General features: G+C 47.7%; 1 protein-coding gene across 3 annotated transcripts; it reads left to right on the top strand.

Annotated features, from left to right (window-relative positions):
- The first annotated feature begins 899 nt into the window (after positions 1 to 899).
- Positions 900 to 17256, top strand: LYRM9 (LYR motif containing 9). 3 transcript variants are annotated; one of them, XM_050763277.1, is made up of 5 exons: positions 1587 to 1636; positions 2768 to 2860; positions 12801 to 12944; positions 15116 to 15208; positions 16099 to 17256. In XM_050763277.1, exons 2-5 carry the CDS (start codon positions 2852 to 2854, stop codon positions 16114 to 16116), a joined length of 264 nt encoding a protein of 87 aa, XP_050619234.1. In that variant the 5' UTR covers positions 1587 to 1636; positions 2768 to 2851; the 3' UTR covers positions 16117 to 17256. The 3 variants fall into 3 exon arrangements, with proteins under 3 accessions (XP_050619235.1, XP_050619234.1, XP_050619233.1); XM_050763278.1 differs by lacking the exons at positions 1587 to 1636; positions 2768 to 2860 and adding an exon at positions 900 to 930; XM_050763276.1 differs by lacking the exon at positions 2768 to 2860 and having other exon boundaries at positions 1591 to 1636; positions 12781 to 12944.
- The last annotated feature ends 2814 nt before the right edge of the window (positions 17257 to 20070 follow it).

Raw genomic sequence — 20070 nt, 5'->3', positions numbered from 1 at the left:
ATCTCTTCTACTTTGGATTTTTTTTCTTAGTGTTTGGATGTTTATAAGAAATTTTTGTGAAAGTTAAAATCTTGTGTGTTTGTAAAATTGGAAGAGGCACAAGTGATTCTGAAGGCGGAGCCTTTCGGAGGTAAAGCAAACAGCTTGCATCTTGAATATTTTATGAGCTCTAGGTATTAGAACCATGTTTCTGATGCAGGAACACAGCGATCTAGGAACAAAAGGGAGATGAGACTAGAGAACAGACTGTGAAATTTCTTAAAATTATTAAATGATCCTAAGACTGAGCACAGGAGTGGATGATGTTACTGCAGATTGTTCTTAATAAGGGCTTTAAAAGCTTAATGATTTATTGATTGGCTCTGCACTAATGACGTGCCCTTGATTATGCATGTGTAAATAAGAGGGCTGATTTATGAGGGTACAATTGTATCTTTCAGATATATTTGTCCAAGTCTACATCTTTAAAATAAATGGAGGCAATTATCTGAATATTTCAAGGGAGGGAACCCCCCATTCCCATCCCCCAGCCCCGATTTGAGGGAAGTCTAGTATGTTAGGTGAAGAGAAAAAAAAAAAAGAAAACAGAAAGCTCTAAAGCCTAAAGGGAGGAACAAAACAAAACTTCCGTTAAGAAATATCCCAGCTTCTCTTTTCCTAAGAGAAGAGAAATAAATTCCCAGGTGCCATCGGTGAGCAATGTTTTACTTAAAAAAAAAAAAAGAAAGAAAAAGGAAAAAGAAAAAATTGTAAGAAGTTGTCCTGTTAAATCAACGACACATGGAGTCTGAAGGAAATCAGCCTTTTCGTTACGAATAGGTTTAAAAAGCCCTGGAGAAGAGAGACGTGAACAGAAGCAATATTACCCACTAACCACCTAACTCCCGCTTAGACATCAGCGGAGAGATCAGCAGCATCATTGAACAGGGGGTTTGTCTTAAGATAATGACTCATCTTTATTTCTTTCAGGATATAAAACTTGTATTTAAATCAATTCAGAGAAGCACTTGAGCTTTAAACATGAGAGAGCAGGGAGAGCGTATTTAATAAAACAGCATTATTTCATTTTCAAAGAATGATACTGGCAGTAGCTCTAAGTTTAAATTTTGTATTCTTTTCCTCAATTATAATTATAGATGGGTCTGAAAGGAAGCATGCTTATTACTGTCATATTTATTCTTTTGACAGGTGTTATGGGACTGTAATTTGATGAAATGATTCAAAACGCAGATTCCTATCCAAACACAATTCTTGTCATCAACACGAGAGGTTCAGGAAAAGTCCTCCAGCAAGCCTTTCAGAGATCTTGAACACCCCTACTATTTTAGCACAATCCATATTCAGGAATAAGGAGGAGAGAGTACCTTTAGGGCTTATATCCGGCGTAGCAACAGCCAGAAGGCAGAGTGGGTGTTTGAGGTAACAGGTAACGAAGGCTGTTAGTGGGGACAGCTTTCCTTTTTAACTGGGTGGGGTCGAATCAAGGAAGAGGCACCCAGTAGGACCCCGAGTCCCGCGCGCGGCCGGCAGAGGGCGCTGGGCTCACCGTCGCCGGGTAGGGGCGGTGCCGCTCAGTTCCCGGGGCGCAGGCGCACTCGTCGCCGCGGCGGCGGGGCTGGCGTTCCCCTGGAGGCTGGTGAGCCGCGCCGCGCAGGCCGAGGCCGAGGGCGGGGGCGCGGGGGCAGCCGCGGCTGGAGCCACTGGGTGGCTGGGGCGGGCTAGGGATGTGGCGGCCTCGGGTGTCCTCGGACCTATAGAAGACCTAGGGGCCACCCGCGCCAGCATTTTTTCCCTCGCGGTCCGCGCTCTTCCCCCCGAGAGCTGGGTGCACCGGAGCGCGGCGCCCGGACCTGACACAGGCCTGGCCGGGCGGCCCTGGAGGAGCAGGAAAGGCCTGCGGCGCGATCGAGGGGCGCGGGGTCCGGTTCAGCCCGGGGGTCCAGCCTCTCAGAGGCTCACGTCCTGGCCACTTTTAAAAGGAGAATGTCCCCTCCACCGTCCCTCTGCCCGCGGCACCCGGTGGCCGGAGCGTCCTTGACCTGATGATTTATGCATCTGCGTAAGAGCAAGTTGCTCCGTGGCCGAAACCCTTTCGCTCCTAGGATTGATCCTTTTTGTGGTTATATTGTTTTAAAAACAGTTTTATTGAGATGTAATTTATGAAGCATACAGTTCACCTATCTAAAGTGCACAATTCAGTGTCTTTTTTTTTTTTAGACGGAGTCTGACTCTGTCGCCCAGGCTGGAGTGCAGTGGCACGATCTGGACTCACTGCAAGCTCCGCCTCCTGGGTTCACGCCATTCTCCTGCCCCAGCCTCCTGAGTAGCTGGGACTACAGGCGCCCGCCACTACGCCCGGCTAATTTTTTGTATTTTTTGTAGAGACGGGGTTTCACTGTGTTAGCCAGGATGGTCTCGATCTCCTGACCTCGTGATCCACCCGCCTCGGCCTCCCAGAGTGCTGGGATTACAGGCATGAGCCACCGCGCCCGGCCAATTCAGTGTCTTTTAGTGTATTTGCAGAGTTGTGCAGCCGTCACCATAATTTTTTAGAACATTACCCCCCAAAAGAAACACCTCCTTTAGCTGTCACTCCCCCCTCCTATCTCCTCCCATTCTCCCAGCCCTAGGCAACCACTAATGTACTTCTGTCTCTGTAGATTTGCCTGTTCTGGATGTTTCGTATAAATGGAATCATACATTAAGAAGCCGGTTGTGACTGGCTTCGTTCACGTAGCATAATATTTTCTGGGTTCACCTGCCATAGGTTCGTGACTTCAGGACAGTTTCCTACTGGCTTTAGTTTCCTCTGGCAACTTGGGAATCAGTTGACATCTGTGGAACTTCTGTTATGGTTCAGGTACTATAAACTGTGGAGGAGTGACTAATAACAGTATATATATAATATACATATATATAATATATAAAATATATATAATATATAAAAAATATATAATATATAAAATATATATAATATATAATATATATACAAAATATATAATATATAAAAAATATATATAATATATATTATATATAATATATACAAAATATATAATATATATATAAAATATATATTATATATAATATATATACAAAATATATAATATATATAAAATATATATGTATTTTCTTACTCATTTCCCCTCATTTCACAGGTGTTGAACTAATACAGTGTAGTCTCTTGTCCTCCAGAAGCTTACAGTCAGCAAGGAACAGATAGCCAAGTAAAGTAGGAAAGGGTAAGATGTTCAACGCCTGGCACAGTGGCTCATGCCTGTAATCTCAGCACTGTAGGAGGCTGAGGAAGGAGGATCACTTGAGCCTAGATTTTCGAGACCAACCAGGCCAAGACCTCGTTTCTATAAATAATTTAAAAAATTAGCCAGACGTGGTGGCGTGTGTCTGTGATCCCAGCTACTTGAGAGGCTGAGGTAGAATCGCTTGAGCCCGCGCAGTTGTGACTGCAGTGATCCCTGATCATGCTACTGTACTCTAGCCTGGGTGACAGAGTGAGACCCTGTCTCAGGCCAAAAAAAAAAAAAAAAAAAAAAGATGTTCAAGCACTTAAGATGTGCCAGCCCCTGTGCTAGGCACTTTCCATATGTTAGCTAGGTTCGTCTTTACAGAAGCCCTGTGAGGTGGGTTATTCTTTTCTCCAGTTTACAGTGGGGGAAGCAGAAGTCCAGAGAAGTCAACCAGGTTGACCAGGATTACACAGCTAGTAAATAGCAGAGGTAGGCTTTTAAACTAGGGTTCTTTGTCTCCAAAACCTGCTCTGTAATCACAATAATTATATATGTGTGATTATAATCAGAATAAGTGATTACAGAGCAGTGTGATGACTGTAATAGGGGTGTGAATAGCATGGAATGAAAACCTGAAGGAGGTGACAGGGAACTGGACCTCTAAGGATGAAGAGGAATTCTTGAGGCAGGTGAAGAAGTCAAGGTAGGGGAAAGCACAGCATGTTTCAGAGATGATATTAACAACAACAGTTAGTAGTAAACACGTAGTGTGTGCCAGGCATCATGCTTAGTAGTCTAGGAGCATTATTTCATTCTTAACAACAGTCCTATGTAGGAAATACTATTTATTAGGGACCCCACTGACAGATGGGGAGCAGACTTCGAGATAGAAGTTAAGAAACTCGTCCAGGGTCCTAGAACTAGCAAATGATGGAACCAGGATTTGAACCCAGACTATCTGATCCCAAAGTCCTCCAAGTTCAGTCTGTGGCTAAAATGCAGGAGGTATGGGAAGGACAGCAGGAGGGGAGATTGATGAGAGGGACTGAAACAGATCTCGGAAGGCCATGGGGAGAGAACTCTCTACAGAGGTTCTGAGGAAGGGGAGTGACAGGGTGTGCTTTTTAGGAAGTGTTCTTGGGTGGCACTGTGTGGACTGGGCTGGAAGGAGGGAGACAGATCAGGAGGTATTTGGATAGTCCCAGCCGGGTATGGGTACAAAGCTGGGAACCAAGGTAGTGCCAACAGGGGCGAAGGAGGCAGGAAGGGGGTGAGGGGACTGGAGAGCCTTGACTGTGTAGGAGAGGGACTGGGGGAGGCAGGGATTGCTGCCCCATTGCTAGCTTGGGAGAACACAGATGTGCAAGATGGAGCCCTGGAGTGGGTGGGGGCGGGAAGCAAAACCACTCTATTTCTATTTTTCAACTTTCCCCGTCAAGAAGAGTAATTGCATATTTAAAAAATGGCCTGTGCAGGCTTAATTTAGCTTGTATCAGTGCTCAATAGGGCATAATTTCTGGTTATTTTCTGCAGTTCCATTCTTTCGTTCTTTTTTTAATATATGACTTTTTCTCATTTATTTTTAGGTGCCTTTTATTGGGACATAGGTTAGGGAAAAGGACAGTGGGGTTAAATGGGACTGTGGGCCTGCTTCTCAACATCTGTGCCAGTGATACCACTTGACTTCCAGGAAATTCCCTTTGTAGCTTTATTTTCTCTTTTTAAAAATTCTGTCATATTCTCCTCTGGATTTGGTAAGAGCTTTGTTGTTAAGCATTTCTTTAGTTGCTCATTTCCTTTATCTGTGTAATTGATGTCAGCCTGGTGACTCTTTCTTTTGATTTTTTTTCCATCTATATGCAGGGGGAAGCTGCAGATGATGTCCTTGGGTTTCAGAAAGGCATGGAGCAAGGTTTTGTAGAGAAGATTGAGGAGTACTGGATGATAGTGCAGTCAAGTGCCTTTATAAATGCTTGAACCTAGTCGTGCATGAATCCTGCTGGAGTTCTTTGTGGGGTCCTTAGTCCTGATCTGGTCAGTATTTTTATGGGTGGCTCAGACATAGCAGGTGGTTTCGCGAAGCAGATAAGGGCATAGTCTTTGGAATCAAATAGACCTAGATTCTATTCCAGGTCTTGCTCTATACTAGCTTTGTTGCTCCTGGCAAGTTACTTAACCTCTCAGGGCCTCAGTTTCCTCATCTATAAAGTGGGACTAATGATACCTACCTTAAAATATTGTTGTGAGGATTAAATAAGGTAAAATGAAAAGCTCTCAAACTTGGCATGTCCTACCCATTCCCTGGATGGGAGCCATCGGCTTTGCACAAGGCTCTGGGTTGGAGAGCTAGGTATACCAAACTGTTCATCTCTGTAGTCCTAGGGCTGGGTCCAGAGTTGTACACATGCTAGATACTCTGAATGGCATGGTGTAGTTGACTGATGCTTCCAGTATATAGGGTTACTCTCTTTCTCTTTGTCCTTACCCCGTGTTTATCTGGTATGTGACTGTTTCTGTGCTCTTGTTTTGTTGAATTGAGTTGGATAACATTCAGTCATATAACAGACCCCCACCAAGGATGGTGGCAGATTGTGACTCTGGAATGACCTCATAAAATAAAAGATGGGAAAACAGACTTAAGAACAGCTCAGGAGCCGGGCGCAGTGGCTCGTGCCTGTAATTACAGCATTTTGGGAGGCCAAGGCAGGTGGATCACCTGAGGTCAGGAGTTTGAGACCAGCCTGGCCAACATGGCGAAACTCCGTCTCTACTAAAAATACAAAAATTAGCTGGGCATGGTGGCATGAACATGTAATCCCAGCTCCTAGGGAGGCTGAGGCAGGAGAATTGCTTGAACCTGGGAGGCAGAGGTTGAGCCAAGATCGCACCATTGCACTCCAGCCTGGGGGACAAGAGCGAAACTCCGTCTCAAAAAAAAAAAAAAAAAAAAAAGGAAAAAAAGAGCAGTATATGGAAAATTGCCTTTGAGCCAAATGCCAGGGCCACGTGAGGGCCCCAGCAGAGAATGCAGTCTGAGCTGCATTCCTTGAATTCCCGGGTCAAAGGAGGTAACAGGGCCACTGCCTGGGGAGTTGGTCAGAGCATGGCCAAACTGTTGTTTTCTTGTGGGACAGCATGTTTAAGAGTGGTGTCAAAAATAAAGGTACGTGTATTCAGAAGAGGGCATGTGGGACGGAGACACTTTGAGACGCAACAACACCTCCCGGCTGCTTACACTGGAAAAGGGACTAGGGAGGGGCTGCGATAGTTGACTGTGAATCATGAGAAGCTGGACTTGGGAGTAGGTGAGGGAAGATTTTGTCCCAAAGAGTAGAGCTCAGACCAGTGAGTGGAACTTTACAGTGGGGAATTTTAACTCAGAACTGGAGGGACTTTCCAATAATTTGAACAGAGTGAAAATGGGGGACTTGTGAGTTCCCTGCCACTTGGAGCACACGTAGGGAGAAAAGCTGGGTGGCTCCCTGCCAGGTATGTTTTTAAAGCAATTTTTTATTAGGAAAATTTTCCAAATATATGGAAGTTGAAATAACAGCGCAGTGTTCACCCTTAACACCTACCATCTAAATGTGATCTGAACATTCTGTTTCATTTCTTCATCTTCCTCACTCTTCTCTCTGTGCTGTCTTTTGCTGAACTATTTGAAAGGAGGTTGCAGACCTGATGACACGTCACCTCTAAATCCTTTCGCCTGCATCTCCTGAGAGTAAGGTGATTCTCCTACGTAACTACATCAGTCTCATGACCCAAGAAAATTCGTAACTCACACTACCGTTTTCATGTCCAGTGAAGATTTTCATTCAGGAATTTGGCAAATCACTGTGACCACCATGTGGAGAATGGCTGGTGGGGCCCGAGGACAGGTGGATACCCTTCCAGCAACCCCGGCAAGAGCCTGAGCTAGAGGCCTGACCTAGAGTAATGTGGGGTGATGAAGGCTGTTTCAAGGTAACCACTGAGCATGGTGGCCGGGTCGGTGAGGGCTTTCAGGAGGAGAAGCCAGGCCACAGAGCTGACTGTGGAAGAGGCAGGAGGTGTGCAGGAAGCAGAGAGGGGCACAGTAGGCAGAAGTAGGAGGATTCGTTCAAAATAGAAATTGAATGTCCACCAGGATAGTTAATTTTATGTGTCAACTTGACTGGGCCACAGGAGGCCCAGGTATTTGGTCAAACATTATTCTGGGTGTTTCAATGTGGGTATCTGTGGATGAGATTAACATTTAAATTGTTCGATGGAGTAAAGCACATAGTCCTCTATAATATGGGTGAGCCTTTTCCAATCTATTGAAGGCCTTAATAAAATGAAAAGTCTAAGCCTTCCCTGAGGAAGAGAATTCTCTTGCCTGTGGCTTTCGAACTGGGACATCAGCTCTTCCGGGTTCTACAGCAGCTTCCAGCCTTTGTATTTGAACTGGCACATTGGCTCTGCAGATTTTGGACTTGCCAATCTCCATAATTGCACGAGCCAGTTCATTATAATAAACTTCTCTCTCTCTCTCTCTCTCTCTCTCTCATACACACACACACACACACACACACACACACACACACACACACCCTCACCCTCCTATAGGTTCTATTTCTCTGGAGAACCCCAACGAATACATCTACTCCACAACAGACATTCTGTCCCAGTGCCGAGACCATAACAGGCAAACACAGCATGGGCTGTTATGGAGTGTGCCATACAGGACTCGGTTTGCCTGGACTAGGCCGTGGATGGTGAGAGGTGCAGATGAGGGGTAGGTAGGGGCCAGAGCGAGAGGGGCCTTGCAGGCCATGGACAGAAGCCTGGATTTTATTCTGTAGACCAGTGCTTTCCACACTTCAGGACCCTCATGATTTTTGCCGGGTCCGCATTTCAATTGCATTATTTGATACATTAAAAAAAAAAAAAAAATCAATTTTATGCCCATTTGAAAAAAATGCTTTAGGCCATTAATACCTATGAAAACGTGTTTTTTCCCCCTCATTGCACATGAAAATAAATGTAAAATCATTACAATAAAAAATACTGGCCATATACTACTTAAAATGATTTCAGGTATTTGTTCTACATTTTGGGGAAAGTTGCCATGAATGATGGGGGCAGGGGTGGATATTAGGGGTTTTATGAAGGACAGGACACTTTGAGATTTATGTTTTAGAAAGAGTCACTCTGGCTCTTGGGCAGAGTAGGATGGCAGAAAATGGACTGGAAGACAGGGAGACCAGCTAGGGGCTGTTTCAGTTGTCCCAGACAGAGTCTGACCCAAGGGTATGCAGTGGAGTAGAGAGGAAGGGAAAAATATGAGGGGCATTCAGAGGTGAAATTTGATAGGACTTAGAAACCAGTGGCATGAGGCCCAGCGTGGTGGCTCATGCCTATAATCCTAGCACTTTGGGAGGCTGAGGTGGGCGGATCACCTGAGGTTGGGAGTTCGAGACCAGCCTGACCCAACATAGAGAAACCCCATCTCTACTAAAAATACAAAATTAGCCAGGTGTGGTGGCGTGCGCCTATAATCCCAGCTACTAAGGAGAATCACTTAAACCCAGGAGTGGGAGGTTGTGGTAAGCTGAGATTGCGTCATTGCACTCTAGCCTGGGCAACAAGAGCGAAACTCCATCTCAAAAAAAAAAAAAAAAAAAGAAAAGAAAAGAAAAGAAAGAAACCAGTGGCACGGGGATTGAAGAGGAGGAGGAACCTGGGTTGACTGATGATTTTGGTTTGGTTGCCTGGGAAGATGGAGCAGCCATCACAGAGGCAGGGAGCCAGGGTGCAGAGGCCAAGATCAAGTCCAAAGGGCAGGGCAAGGGAGGTAAGTGTTGCCAGGCCCAGAGGCTTAGACTGCAGTTTTAGCAATGATGCTATGAGGTTCATTGCCCCTTAAATAATAGCAAACCCACACTTTAAATCAAATTAAAACATTTTAGTTTAGCTCTTCTAAGTGGACCCACACATGTATTCTCTACTAGTTATTACTGAGAATGACTAAGTATTATAATTGAGCTGAAAATAATCTGCCGCCCATACTTGCTGGGTTGGTTACTAAGTATTGCTTGAGTTTTTAAGTAATGAAACAAAGTTGTGCTCTTTCCAAATGTTAATTTTGAGGACTGCAGATGGTAACCATCTGTTCCGCGACTAGCATTTTACAATATTTGATTACTACTTTATATAGTTTGGGGAAGCCTGCCAGTGGAGTCTACCCATCAGGTTGGGGACTTTGGTGGTATGTCTCCTGTGGTTGCCCCTCATGGTCTTGGTCACCCTGGAACGGGTTCCCCTCTGATTTCTGGGTGGTGAGTCAGACTGGCACGGTCATGATTGATAGCAGGAGGAACTTGAGAAGCCCTGTCTTGTCTGACTCTTCCTTACAGCCTGGAATCATCAGAGGGCATCATGGAAGAATTTGTGAGGTCAGGGTCTGTCCATCAGTTACAAGTTTTGGGTTACAAGTGACAAAACAATGAACCCCAGCTGCTTTGGTGAAAGGGGATTAATTGGCTCAGATCACTGAGAAGTCTAGGGGAAGGACTTCCTTCAGGTAGATGGTTTTAGGGCCAAAATGAATTCTTTTTTTTTTTTTTTTTTTGAGTCAGAGTCTCACTTTGTATCATCCAGGCTGAGTGCCATGGTATGATCACAGCTCACTGCAGCCTTGACTGCCGAAGCTCAAGGGATCCTCCCATCACAGCCTCTTGAGTAGCTGGGACTACAGGCGTGTGCCACCATGCCCAGTTAGTTTTTTATTTTTTGTAGAGACAGGGTCTGCCTATGTTACTCAGGTTGGTCTCAAACTCCTGGCTTCAAGCAGTCCACCCATCTCAGCCTCCCAAAGTGCTGGGATTACAGGCGTGAGCCACCACCCCTGGCCCAAATAAATTCTTTGGGCTTGTTTTTATCTCAGGGTCTCAGTTCTGCCTTCTGCTATGTGAGTGTGGTCTCAGGCTTCTGGAGGAGGCAGGATGGCTTCACTGAGAGAGGATCAAATCCTGCCAGCATCAAGTTTAGTGGGAAGGAGCTAGAGTCCTTTCGCGCCACTTCTGCAAAAGTGTTGCAATGCACTGTGATTGGACTAGCTTTTGTCACATGCCCGTGTGTGAGCCAGTCCTTATACCCACGTGGATGCAGGGCTCTGATAGTCCCACTCAGACCTTCTGGGCTGAGGCCTGGGGAGGGGTGCACCCCAGATCACACACTGGGGCTACTAGAAGGGAGACTGGATGGTGGGGGTCAGACAACCACCTGTCTACTCCAGCATCAGAGCAAGAGCCCAGGGAACCAGGAGGAATTGGCTAACGTAGCTGAAGAGACACATTTATTGTTGCCGAGGAGATAATGGGATGTAAATGGAATGAAGGAGCCTCCGGAACCAGCTACTTCCTAAGCTTCCCTCCTTAGTTTAAGGGCATCTGATGGATTTAGTTTCTGGTTCTTTTTGCGAGGTGAGGGGAGGGTTTTTTTTTTTTTCTTTCTTTCTTATATGTTCCTTTAAAACTAAGGCCAGTCACTAGATCTCTTTTAGCTCCTTCATCTGGAACATAGAGGGTGTCTCTCTATACAGAGGAGACAGTAGCTTCATTCTGTTTAGTTAACAGTGAGTGAAGCCCGCTGTGGGCCAGGCGCTCAGCCCAGGGAGAGCCACAGGCAAGGTAGCAGATGAGTCCCTGGCAGCACCATGAGGGGGCACTGCAGCCCCACAGAGGACAGGGTGAGTGCCTCTGTCTCCAGAGAGGGACTGTGGGTAAGGGCTTCCGGGAGGAAGGACACTGAGCTGAGCCTGGAAGGATGAACAAGGTTCCTCACATGGAGAAGATGGGAAGGAGTCCATGGCCAGGGAACTGCATGTGCACCAAAAGGCACCACATTTGGTGGTTTGAGGGGTCTGGGAACACTTCATGAGACTGACTGGGATGTGCCCAGGACACTGATTCCAGAGCTCACATGGTACGGGGTGGAGGAGACTGGAGTGACAAGCCAGGTACTGGGACACCAGGCAGATGCTGTGGCAGAGGTTCAGGCAGGAGCCTGATAAAAGCTTTGCAAGCCCATATATTCTAGAACCTACCATTTAAAACAATCTATACTCTCATAGTTCCCTTAAAAAAGAAGAGGTTAGGCTAGAGTTGTGGGTTTTTTAGAGAGAGAGTGTTAATACAGAGAAGAATATGGGTTCCTCAGACACAAAAGAGAGCTTGCTGTGTAATTCCATTTATACAAAACTCTGGAAAATGCATCGGTTGCCTGGGGATGGGGACGTAGGGGGGGCGGGAGGGATGGATTACAAAGGGTATGAGGTAAATTTTGGGAATGATGGATATGTTCATTCTCTTGATTATGGCGGTGATTTCTCTGGTGTGTACCTGTGGCAGCACTTATCAAATTACATACTTTAAGTATATGAAGTTGGTTATATGTCAACTATACCTTTTTTTTTTTTTTTTTTTTAAAAAAAAGAAGGCTCTGAAACCAGACTGCCAGAGTTCAAATCCAAGCTCCAGCTTTATCAGCTGTGTGATCTTGGGCAAGTTATCAGACCTCTCTGTGACTGTGTTCATTAATCACATGTGAAGTGAATAGAGACAAACAAGTGCTCATTGCGATTCTCTTTTTTTTTTTGAGATGGAGTCTTGCTTTGTCACCCAGGCTGGAGTGCAGTGGTGCTATCTCGGCTCACTGCCATTTCCACTTCTGGGGTTTAAGTGATCCTCCTGCCTCAGCCTCCCAAGTAGCTGGGATTACAGGCATGTACCACTAAGCCTGGCTGATTTTTGTATTTTTAGTGGAGACGGGGTTTCACCATGTTGGCCAGGCTGGTCTCGAACTCCTGACCTTAAGTAATCTGCCCAACTTCCAGGTGTGAGCCACCACACCCAGCCCATTGTGATTTTTATGATAACTCATAGCAAAATGAAATCATGTGCCCACGCTGTGGTGACTCTGTCCAGAGTCCCCTAGATTCATGTTTCTCAGACTTTAAAATGTGCATACAAATCTCCTGGCATCCTTGTTAAAATGCAGGTTTGATCTGGTGGGTGTGAGGTGGGGCCTGAGACTGCATTTCTGTTGATCTCCCGGTGCTGTGGGTTTTGCTGGCTCAGGAGCACACTTTGAGTTTTGAAGCTCAGGCCTGTAGGCATTCTCCCCTCTGTGGCTTGGTGCTCTCACCAGACCAGGACTGATGTCGGAGCTGGTTTCCTAGTGATTTTCCTAGTGATTGCCCCTCAGGGTCTTCCTGCTTATCTACCCTACCCTGCCTGTGAGGGACACCTACTCACGCACCATCTGAAGTTGAGTTCCAGAAAGAAGACGCCAGAGCTGAGGCTGTACATCTCCCTCCACACTCACCCTTGGTCTTGCGGGCCTGCTCTGGGCTAGAGCTTCTGTAGGACTGAATGCCCAGCCCACCGCAAGGCGCAGGCTCCATGGGATGGGACAGGAGGGGCCGCTGTACTGCACCAAGGCTGCTTCCCAGAGTACTGGGACCTGGGGGTCAGGGCTGAGTATAGAACTTGGCTTGATGCCCTGGAAGTGATGCTCCTTGTTTTCCAGGGACAGAAGGTCTCACGGATGGCCCCGCTGCCAGGGGCAGAACTGGTTCAGAGGCCACTGCAGCTCTACCGATACTTGCTGCGCTGTTGCCGGCAGCTGCCGACCAAGGGCATCCAGCAGCATTACAAGCATGCTGTCAGGCAGGTGGGAGCTGGGTCCACCGGGTCTGGGGGCTGCCTCTAATGGCAGGCTTGGGGGTGTGGGTCAGAGGTCAAGGCCAGGGCACAGAGCTAGTCTCTGAGATGGTGATGAGGTGGCAGTGTGGTAAGAGCCACAGGAAACCGGTGCTGGGCAGCCCAGCTCCTCTCTGTCGAGGAAACACAGCGTGCATCAGCCAGCATACCAGCTGTGCTAGGGCACGTATGAGGCAGCTAAGTGGGTAATTAAAATAGACTGTGGGGCACGACATCATTTAGGCAGGCATCCCTGCCAACAGTGTACAACTTGAATTGAATCCTGAGAAAACATCAGGTAAACCCAAATTGAGAGGTCATCTGCCACACAACTAATAGGCCTGTGCTCATCAAAAATGTCAGTGTCATGAAACACAAAGAAAGGCAAAACTGTTCTGGATTAGAGAACTCAAGAGATATGGTGACTAAATGTAATGTATGATCCTAGACCAGAAAAAAATTGCTGTAAAGAATATTACTGGGAGCCAGACATGATGGCTCATGCCTGTAATCCCAGCATTTTGGGAGGCTAAGGCAGGCAGATTGTTTGAGCTCAGGAGTTCAAGACCAGCCTGGTCTTTTCTACAGAAAAATCAAACAATGAGTTGGGAGGATTGCTTGAACCCGGGAGGTCGAGGCTGCAATGAGCTGTGATTGTGCCACTGCATTCTCACCTGGGTGACAGAGTGAGAACCTGTCTAAAAACAAAACAAAACAAAACACTGTTACTGGTGCAGTGTATGAAATTGGAATGTGGGCTATAGATTACAGTGTTGTTTCAATGTTGAGTCTTCTGCATTTGATTATTGTGGTTATGTCAGAGAATGCCCTTGTCATTAGGAAATACACATGGGAATGTTTAGGGGTAAGGACGGGGTGTCTGTAACTTATTCTTAAATGCTTCTGAAAAGACTTATACATACTTATATAAAGAGAATGATAAAGCAAGTATAGCAAAATGTTAACAATCAGTGATTCTGATAGGAAATTATTTGTATTATTATCACAGCTTTCTGTAAGTGAGAAATCCTTTCCAAATAGAAAGTTAGCTAAAATTCATACAAATATAATATGGAAAGTTAAAAAAAAAAAAAAAAAAAAGAGGTGGCAGTAGCCACAGAGGGCTGTGGAGACGTGGAGAAGGGAGCAGTTAGCTGTCTGGGGAGTCAAGGAGGGCGTCCCAGAGGTGGATGCTGAGGGGGCTCCTGAAGATGAGCAGGGGGATGTGTGGGGCTGGGAGTGACGGGGAGGGAAAGAGGCCAGTTCTGTTTCTTTTTGAGATGGAGTTTCACTCTGCACACAGGCTGGAGTGCAACGGTGCAATCTCGGCTCACCACAACCGCCGCCTCCTGGTTCAAGGGATTCTCCTCCCTTAGCCTCCTGAGTAGCTGGGATTATAGGCATGCGCCATCGCACCCAGCTAACTTTGTATTTTTAGTAGAGATGGGATTGATCTTTGTTGTCAGGCTGGTCTCGGGCTCCAGACCTGAGGTGATCTGCCCACCTTGGCCTCCCAAAGTGCTGCGATTACAAGCGTGAGCCACCACGTGTGGCGCCAGTTCTTTTTGGAAAGCAAAACCTGAATCTTAGATTGCTTCTCAAGGGTGAACATCTGGTCAAAAGCAAACAGCATCCCATGCTCTGCATGGGGCCTGGGTGGATTTCCTGAAACTACTCTGTCTACTGCCTCCCCTTCCTTCCCTGTGTGGCTTTCCTAGCACTGGGCTGAGAGAAGCCCTACTTCTTCCTCCCTGCTCTGAAACCTATGCAGAGATCTCACCCTGGGGAAAACAGCTTCTTCTGAGGAAGAGAGATGGAAGTTTCCCCTTGGCCTCCACTGCCTGATAGCTTTTGGGCTCAGCTTGATTTAGGGGTAACTTGGGGGCCAGTCTTTGCACCCACCCTGGTGGCTTTGCAGTCACATAGACTAAGATTCAAATGCTATTGTTCAGCAGCCAAGGGGGGACTTCTGAGCCTCTGTTTCCTCATCTCTGTGTGGGATAATCATAACTGTCTATGGGGGATGAAGAGAGCTGCTGGGTATACAGTACCCAGCAGTGTCCCTGGCCTGTGACTGGTGCTCTGAAGCTGTCGGTCCTGGGAATTTTGCCTAGTCATCTTTCCTTATGCTTAAACTTGCAGAGTTTTCGGGTTCATTCAGATGAAGACAACCCTGAGAGAATCCAGCAGATTATTAAAAGGGCCATTGAAGATGCTGACTGGATCATGAACAAAGTAGGTGCTCGGCCCGCCGGGCTCTGCCTGCGAGCTGGGGTGATGATGGCTGTGATCCCCATGACCACTAGAGGCCACTCCTGCCCCACAGTTGAGAATGGTCCCTGTGGAGGAGGCCACCAGCCAGCTGCTTCCCTCCTCCAGAAGCTGAAAGGTGAAGGCAGATCCCTTCTGGTTGCAAGTGGGGAGGGGCTCTTACTCTTCGTCCTTAAAGGCAAATTTCCACCCAACAGTGCTGATGGAGTTGAGAGGGTCAGTAGGAAGAAGCAGGGGAAGCTATAGTGCCAGAGCCGGAAGTGGCGCTGGACGCCGCAGACAGGAAAGCTGTCCTGGGGAGGGACTCCCTGTCTCGGGGGCGTATTCACACTGGGGCAGAATTATGGAGGAAACATTCAGTATGTTTTGGTGGAGGAAGGGAGGGAGTCAGGAATGTTGACTGGCTTCTTGGCCCTTAGATGCTGGTATTAGGAGGCCCTAGAGAGTTGGAGTGTGCCCCTACCTCCCTGTCCTTCTAACTCACTCTCCAGATATGGGACCCAGCGTCCATTTTAAAAAAACCCAGTGATTATAGCAACTGGCTTCCAAGGGTCCTTCTCCACCTGGGATTTTTTTTTCCCTCTGAAACAAGACTCAGAGAGGACAGGCACCCCAGTTTCCTTATTATCCTCCCTCCCCACCCCTGTCAGCTTCCTTTTTCATTAAAGAAGAAAGGGAGTCCAGGCATGAACTAGAGATTTGGCTGCCCAGTGCCTCTTGCCTGGGTTTCACCACCTCCAAGAAGCCCCTGCAGGAGGCAGGTGAGGTCCAGATGATGGAGGCTTGAGATTTCCCCAGAGTCCTCCTGCCCCTGTTGGCTTCCCTCCTCCACTTCAAATCTCTCTGTCTTGCAGTATAAAAAACAAAACTGAGAGCCCGGAGAGTGAGCCTTCCTGGCCTCTGGAAGTTGAGAGGCGCCTCTTCTGGAGCTCAACAGCAGCAGCAGGTTTGGAAGATCCATTGGCCTTGTTGGCTGAAAGCTAGAAATCAGAGGAGAAGCTGACCTTGCTTCGGAGTCTCCTCTTGCCGCGGCCATGTTGCCAGCATCCTTTATGTTTGTACTTCCAGCCACTTACGATGTGAAATTTGGGGAGAATGTGGTATTTTTTTGTTTCTTTTGTGTATTTTTTATTTTTGTGTTTTTGTTCTTTTACTTTTCTCTGAAAGTGATTCATTTATTCTGGAGATCTCTTTATCATTCTCTGAGTCCCAGAGCAGATGTCCCCTCAGGTAGCAACCCATACAGAAGAAAGCGCGTGGGTTTTAGAAGCAGACAGATCTGGATTTGAATCCCAGATTCAGTAAGATGAAGGTGAAGTGCCTCACACAGGATGTGGCACATGACAGTGCCTGAAGGGCTCCCTTCAAGGAAGCCGTCCTGCCCCACCCCCTCCTCTTTTCCTGCAGTGCCCTGCACAGCTCTGCTCCAGTACACACCGCGTCGGGTCTCAGTTATTTGTTTGCGAGGTTGCCCTGTCCCTGCTTGTAGCCCCTGAGCCCTCACAGTTGTCACACACCCAGCAGTCTGCCAAAGAGCTGCTTTTCCTGACCACTGTCTCTCTATGCCCAGGGAAGTCAAAGCCCTGGGCCTTGCCTTCAGGGAGTTGACAGTGTCCGTGAAGTGGTGAAGTGCCCACCACATGAACCAAGGAGAGACACCAAAGCAGCTGCGGTGGACTGTGGCCTGTCCAAGCCTCTGCGCACCTGCAATCTGTTTCCACTGGCCCTTCCCTGCTTTGCCACCATTGTGGAAGAATAGAAGGGAGGGGGAGAAGGGGGGTGGGCTCAGGGAGAATGACCAGAGTGGCCAGAAGATGCAGAGAGAATTTGAGTATTCCCTAAGGGTATTTGAGATGCACTGGGATTTGAGTATTCCCTAAGGGCACTCAGTCACAGGGATGAAGTAGTGTGTGTTTGTATCCTTGTAATTATGTGAGTTAAAATGACTCAGAGATATTTATGTGTGCGTGTGTACTCCGCTGACAATGAAGTAAATATATCAATTTGTGGAAGCTCGTGTGTCTTCTCAACTGATAAACCTTACATTCCCTAAGCATACGTTGTCCCCCTCCTGAGTGTCATCCACTCTTGAGAACCTACAGTCAAGTCAGATAAAGCTGCCCAGGAGGGGTCATTCTTCAGAGAAGGTGACTGGGACTGGCCCCACTGCTAGACAACAGTTGATGAGGTCACATCTGCCCCACTAGGGTATGAGCAAGCTGAGGGGTTTCAGGCTAGGGCCAAAGCTGAGCCAGGCCCCTGTCCGCACCCCGTCATTGAGCTGGGGGCCCCTTCTCAGGTGGCAGGGCTGTATTGTAATCATAGGAGTAGGGGCAGCTGTATCCCAGATGTTTTCCCAGCAGGAGAGAAATGAGTGAAGGCTGACAAAGGTTTGGGATAGAGTTAGTGTCACTTGCTCTTGACCAACTCCTGGAGTGGTTCTGTGACCTGTGGTTCCTGGGTAGGTCCTTGGTCCAGCTGTGCTGACTCGCCATGTGTCAGACGGTGGGTGCCCAGCTCCAGCATGCGGCTGGCCTGTGAGGGAGCCAGCAAGGGGTGGGGTGGGTGCACGGTGTGTTAGTTGCTCTCCCCCAGCCCCTGTGCTGCCACTGAGGGTAGTAAGCCAGGTCGTGCAGGGGCCCACGGTAGGGGAGGCACGATGCATGTGGCACTGTGCACACAGGGGCGCTGTTGAAGCCTGGGAGAGCCTCCCATCCTCAGCAGCAGCCTTGCCTTCCAGCCTGCCCTCTGACTTTCACTACTCCCAGCCCTGTGTGGACCGTGGGGATGGGTCCTTCATCTCTTCTCTCAATTCTCAAATGCCCAGAGTTGAAGGTTTCCAGAGTAGCCTCCAAGCAAATGGAAGAAGGAGATGAAGGTTTGACCCAGAGTCAGCCAGTGTGGCCTGCTGGAAGGGGCTCTGGAGATACACACACCTGAATTTGAATCCCAGTCTGTCACTTAGTGGTGGTGTGATTTGGGGCAGATTTGTTAATCTGTCAGGCTTACTTTGTTCATTGCTACAGGTTGCACATCCCACGGGGTGGTGAGGTTATGGCAGTGCACACAAATGGGCTGTCAGCCATGTGGCTTCCATCTCTTGTCTTTGGTTTACCTGGTGACAATACTTCTCTCCTTTTCTTTTCTTTTCTTTTTTTTTTTTTTTTTGAGATGGGGTTTTACACTGTTGCCCAGGCTAGAGTGCAGTGGCACAATCTCAGCTCACTGCAACCTCTGCCTCCTGGGTTCAAGTGATTCTCCTGCCTCAGCCTCCTGAGAAGCTGGGATTATAGACGCCCGCCACCACACCCAGCTAATTTTTGTATTTTTAGTAGAGTTGGGGTTTCACCATGCTGGCCAGGCTGGACTTGAACTCCTGACCTCAAGTGATCTGCCTGCCTCGGCCTCCCAAAGTGCTGGGATTACAGGTGTGAACCACCGTGCCCAGCCTACGCTTCTCTTTAAGTGGGTCCTTACGGCTCTCCCTGGTGTCCACTGCACAAGCAAAGTGTCAGCAGGAAAGCATCTGACACATGTTGTCCACACTTAGAAACTCCTTTGGATTCACATTGCCTTTCTGGGGTGCATTTGAATTATAAAGTTTCTGGGTTTATCTGTGTAGCGAAAGACAGATGTTAAAACCCACAAGGGCCTCCTTTGCAAGACCCTGCATATCTGAGGCTGACTCCTGCGGCAGTGCTAGCCTTGAGTCCTACACGAGCACATGATGCCTGGGGCAGAGCCTGTCCTGCACTGTGCAGTTCCATTTCTCGCCCGTGTGCCCACCCCGTCTTCATTGAACATTTACTGCACGGTCTTCCCTCCACGCAGGAAGGGACTCACAGTCTAAGGGAAAGACAGGCATGGGGTGCCTGGAGGTTGAGCAATTGTGGCTCATAGGATGTGATCGTAACATAGATTTATCTTTTTCTCTCACAATTCCTTTGTATATTTTTTCTGGAGGTTCCTGTTCTCCCTGTCCCTGGATGAAAACTGAGACAAAGTCTCAAACATTCTTGGCTGGACTCAAATTTTAAAAACCCAAAGGTATGGCTACTTTTAAGTCACAGAACAGTTTCAATGCATGAAGTGAAATGTCCAGGCTCAGGAAAATAAAATTTCAAAACTTGAATTAAGATTCAGGCATCTGCCGGGCACGGTGGCTCACGCCTGTAATCCCAGCACTTTGGGAGGCCGAGGCGGGCGGATCACAAGGTCAGGAGATCGAGACCACGGTGAAACCCCGTCTCTACTAAAAATACAAAAAATTAGCCGGGCGCGGTGGCGGGCGCCTGTAGTCCCAGCTACTCAGGAGGCTGAGGCAGGAGAATGGCGTAAACCCAGGAGGCGGAGCTTGCAGTGAGCCGAGATCGCGCCACTGCACTCCAGCCTGGGCGACAGCGCGAGACTCCGTCTCAAAAAAAAAAAAAAAAAAAAAAAAAGATTCAGGCATCTCCCTTTCTCCCAGTTGGGATCTGCTGCAGAGACACCTCTGTCAGATAAGGGGACAGAAGCATCTTTGCTAGCTTGCGAGAGGGGCATTTCAGGCCAAGGAGTAGTTTAAGCAAAGGACAGAAGTAGCACCACTTGTTCAGGGACTCGCATGCTGCTTGGTGTGGTTAAGACATCGCGGTGAGTGGAGAAAATAGGGGTGGAAGTAGAGGGTGTGAGGCTGGAATACACCACGGGAACCAAATCGTGCAGAGCCTTGCAGGCCTTGCTAAGGAGTTTGGACCTTCTCCAAAGGGGCGATTTTGTAATCAACCCTTTATGTAGTTGTCTCCCCCACCAAAGAGTGAAGCCCTTGAAGCAGGAACCAGGTATTG

This window comes from Macaca thibetana, chromosome 16 (assembly GCF_024542745.1).
Source record: "Macaca thibetana thibetana isolate TM-01 chromosome 16, ASM2454274v1, whole genome shotgun sequence".
NCBI classification, from domain to species: Eukaryota; Metazoa; Chordata; class Mammalia; order Primates; family Cercopithecidae; genus Macaca; species Macaca thibetana.
The sequence above is the reverse complement of the archived record's forward strand: the minus strand, read 5'-3'. Positions and strand labels throughout refer to the sequence as shown.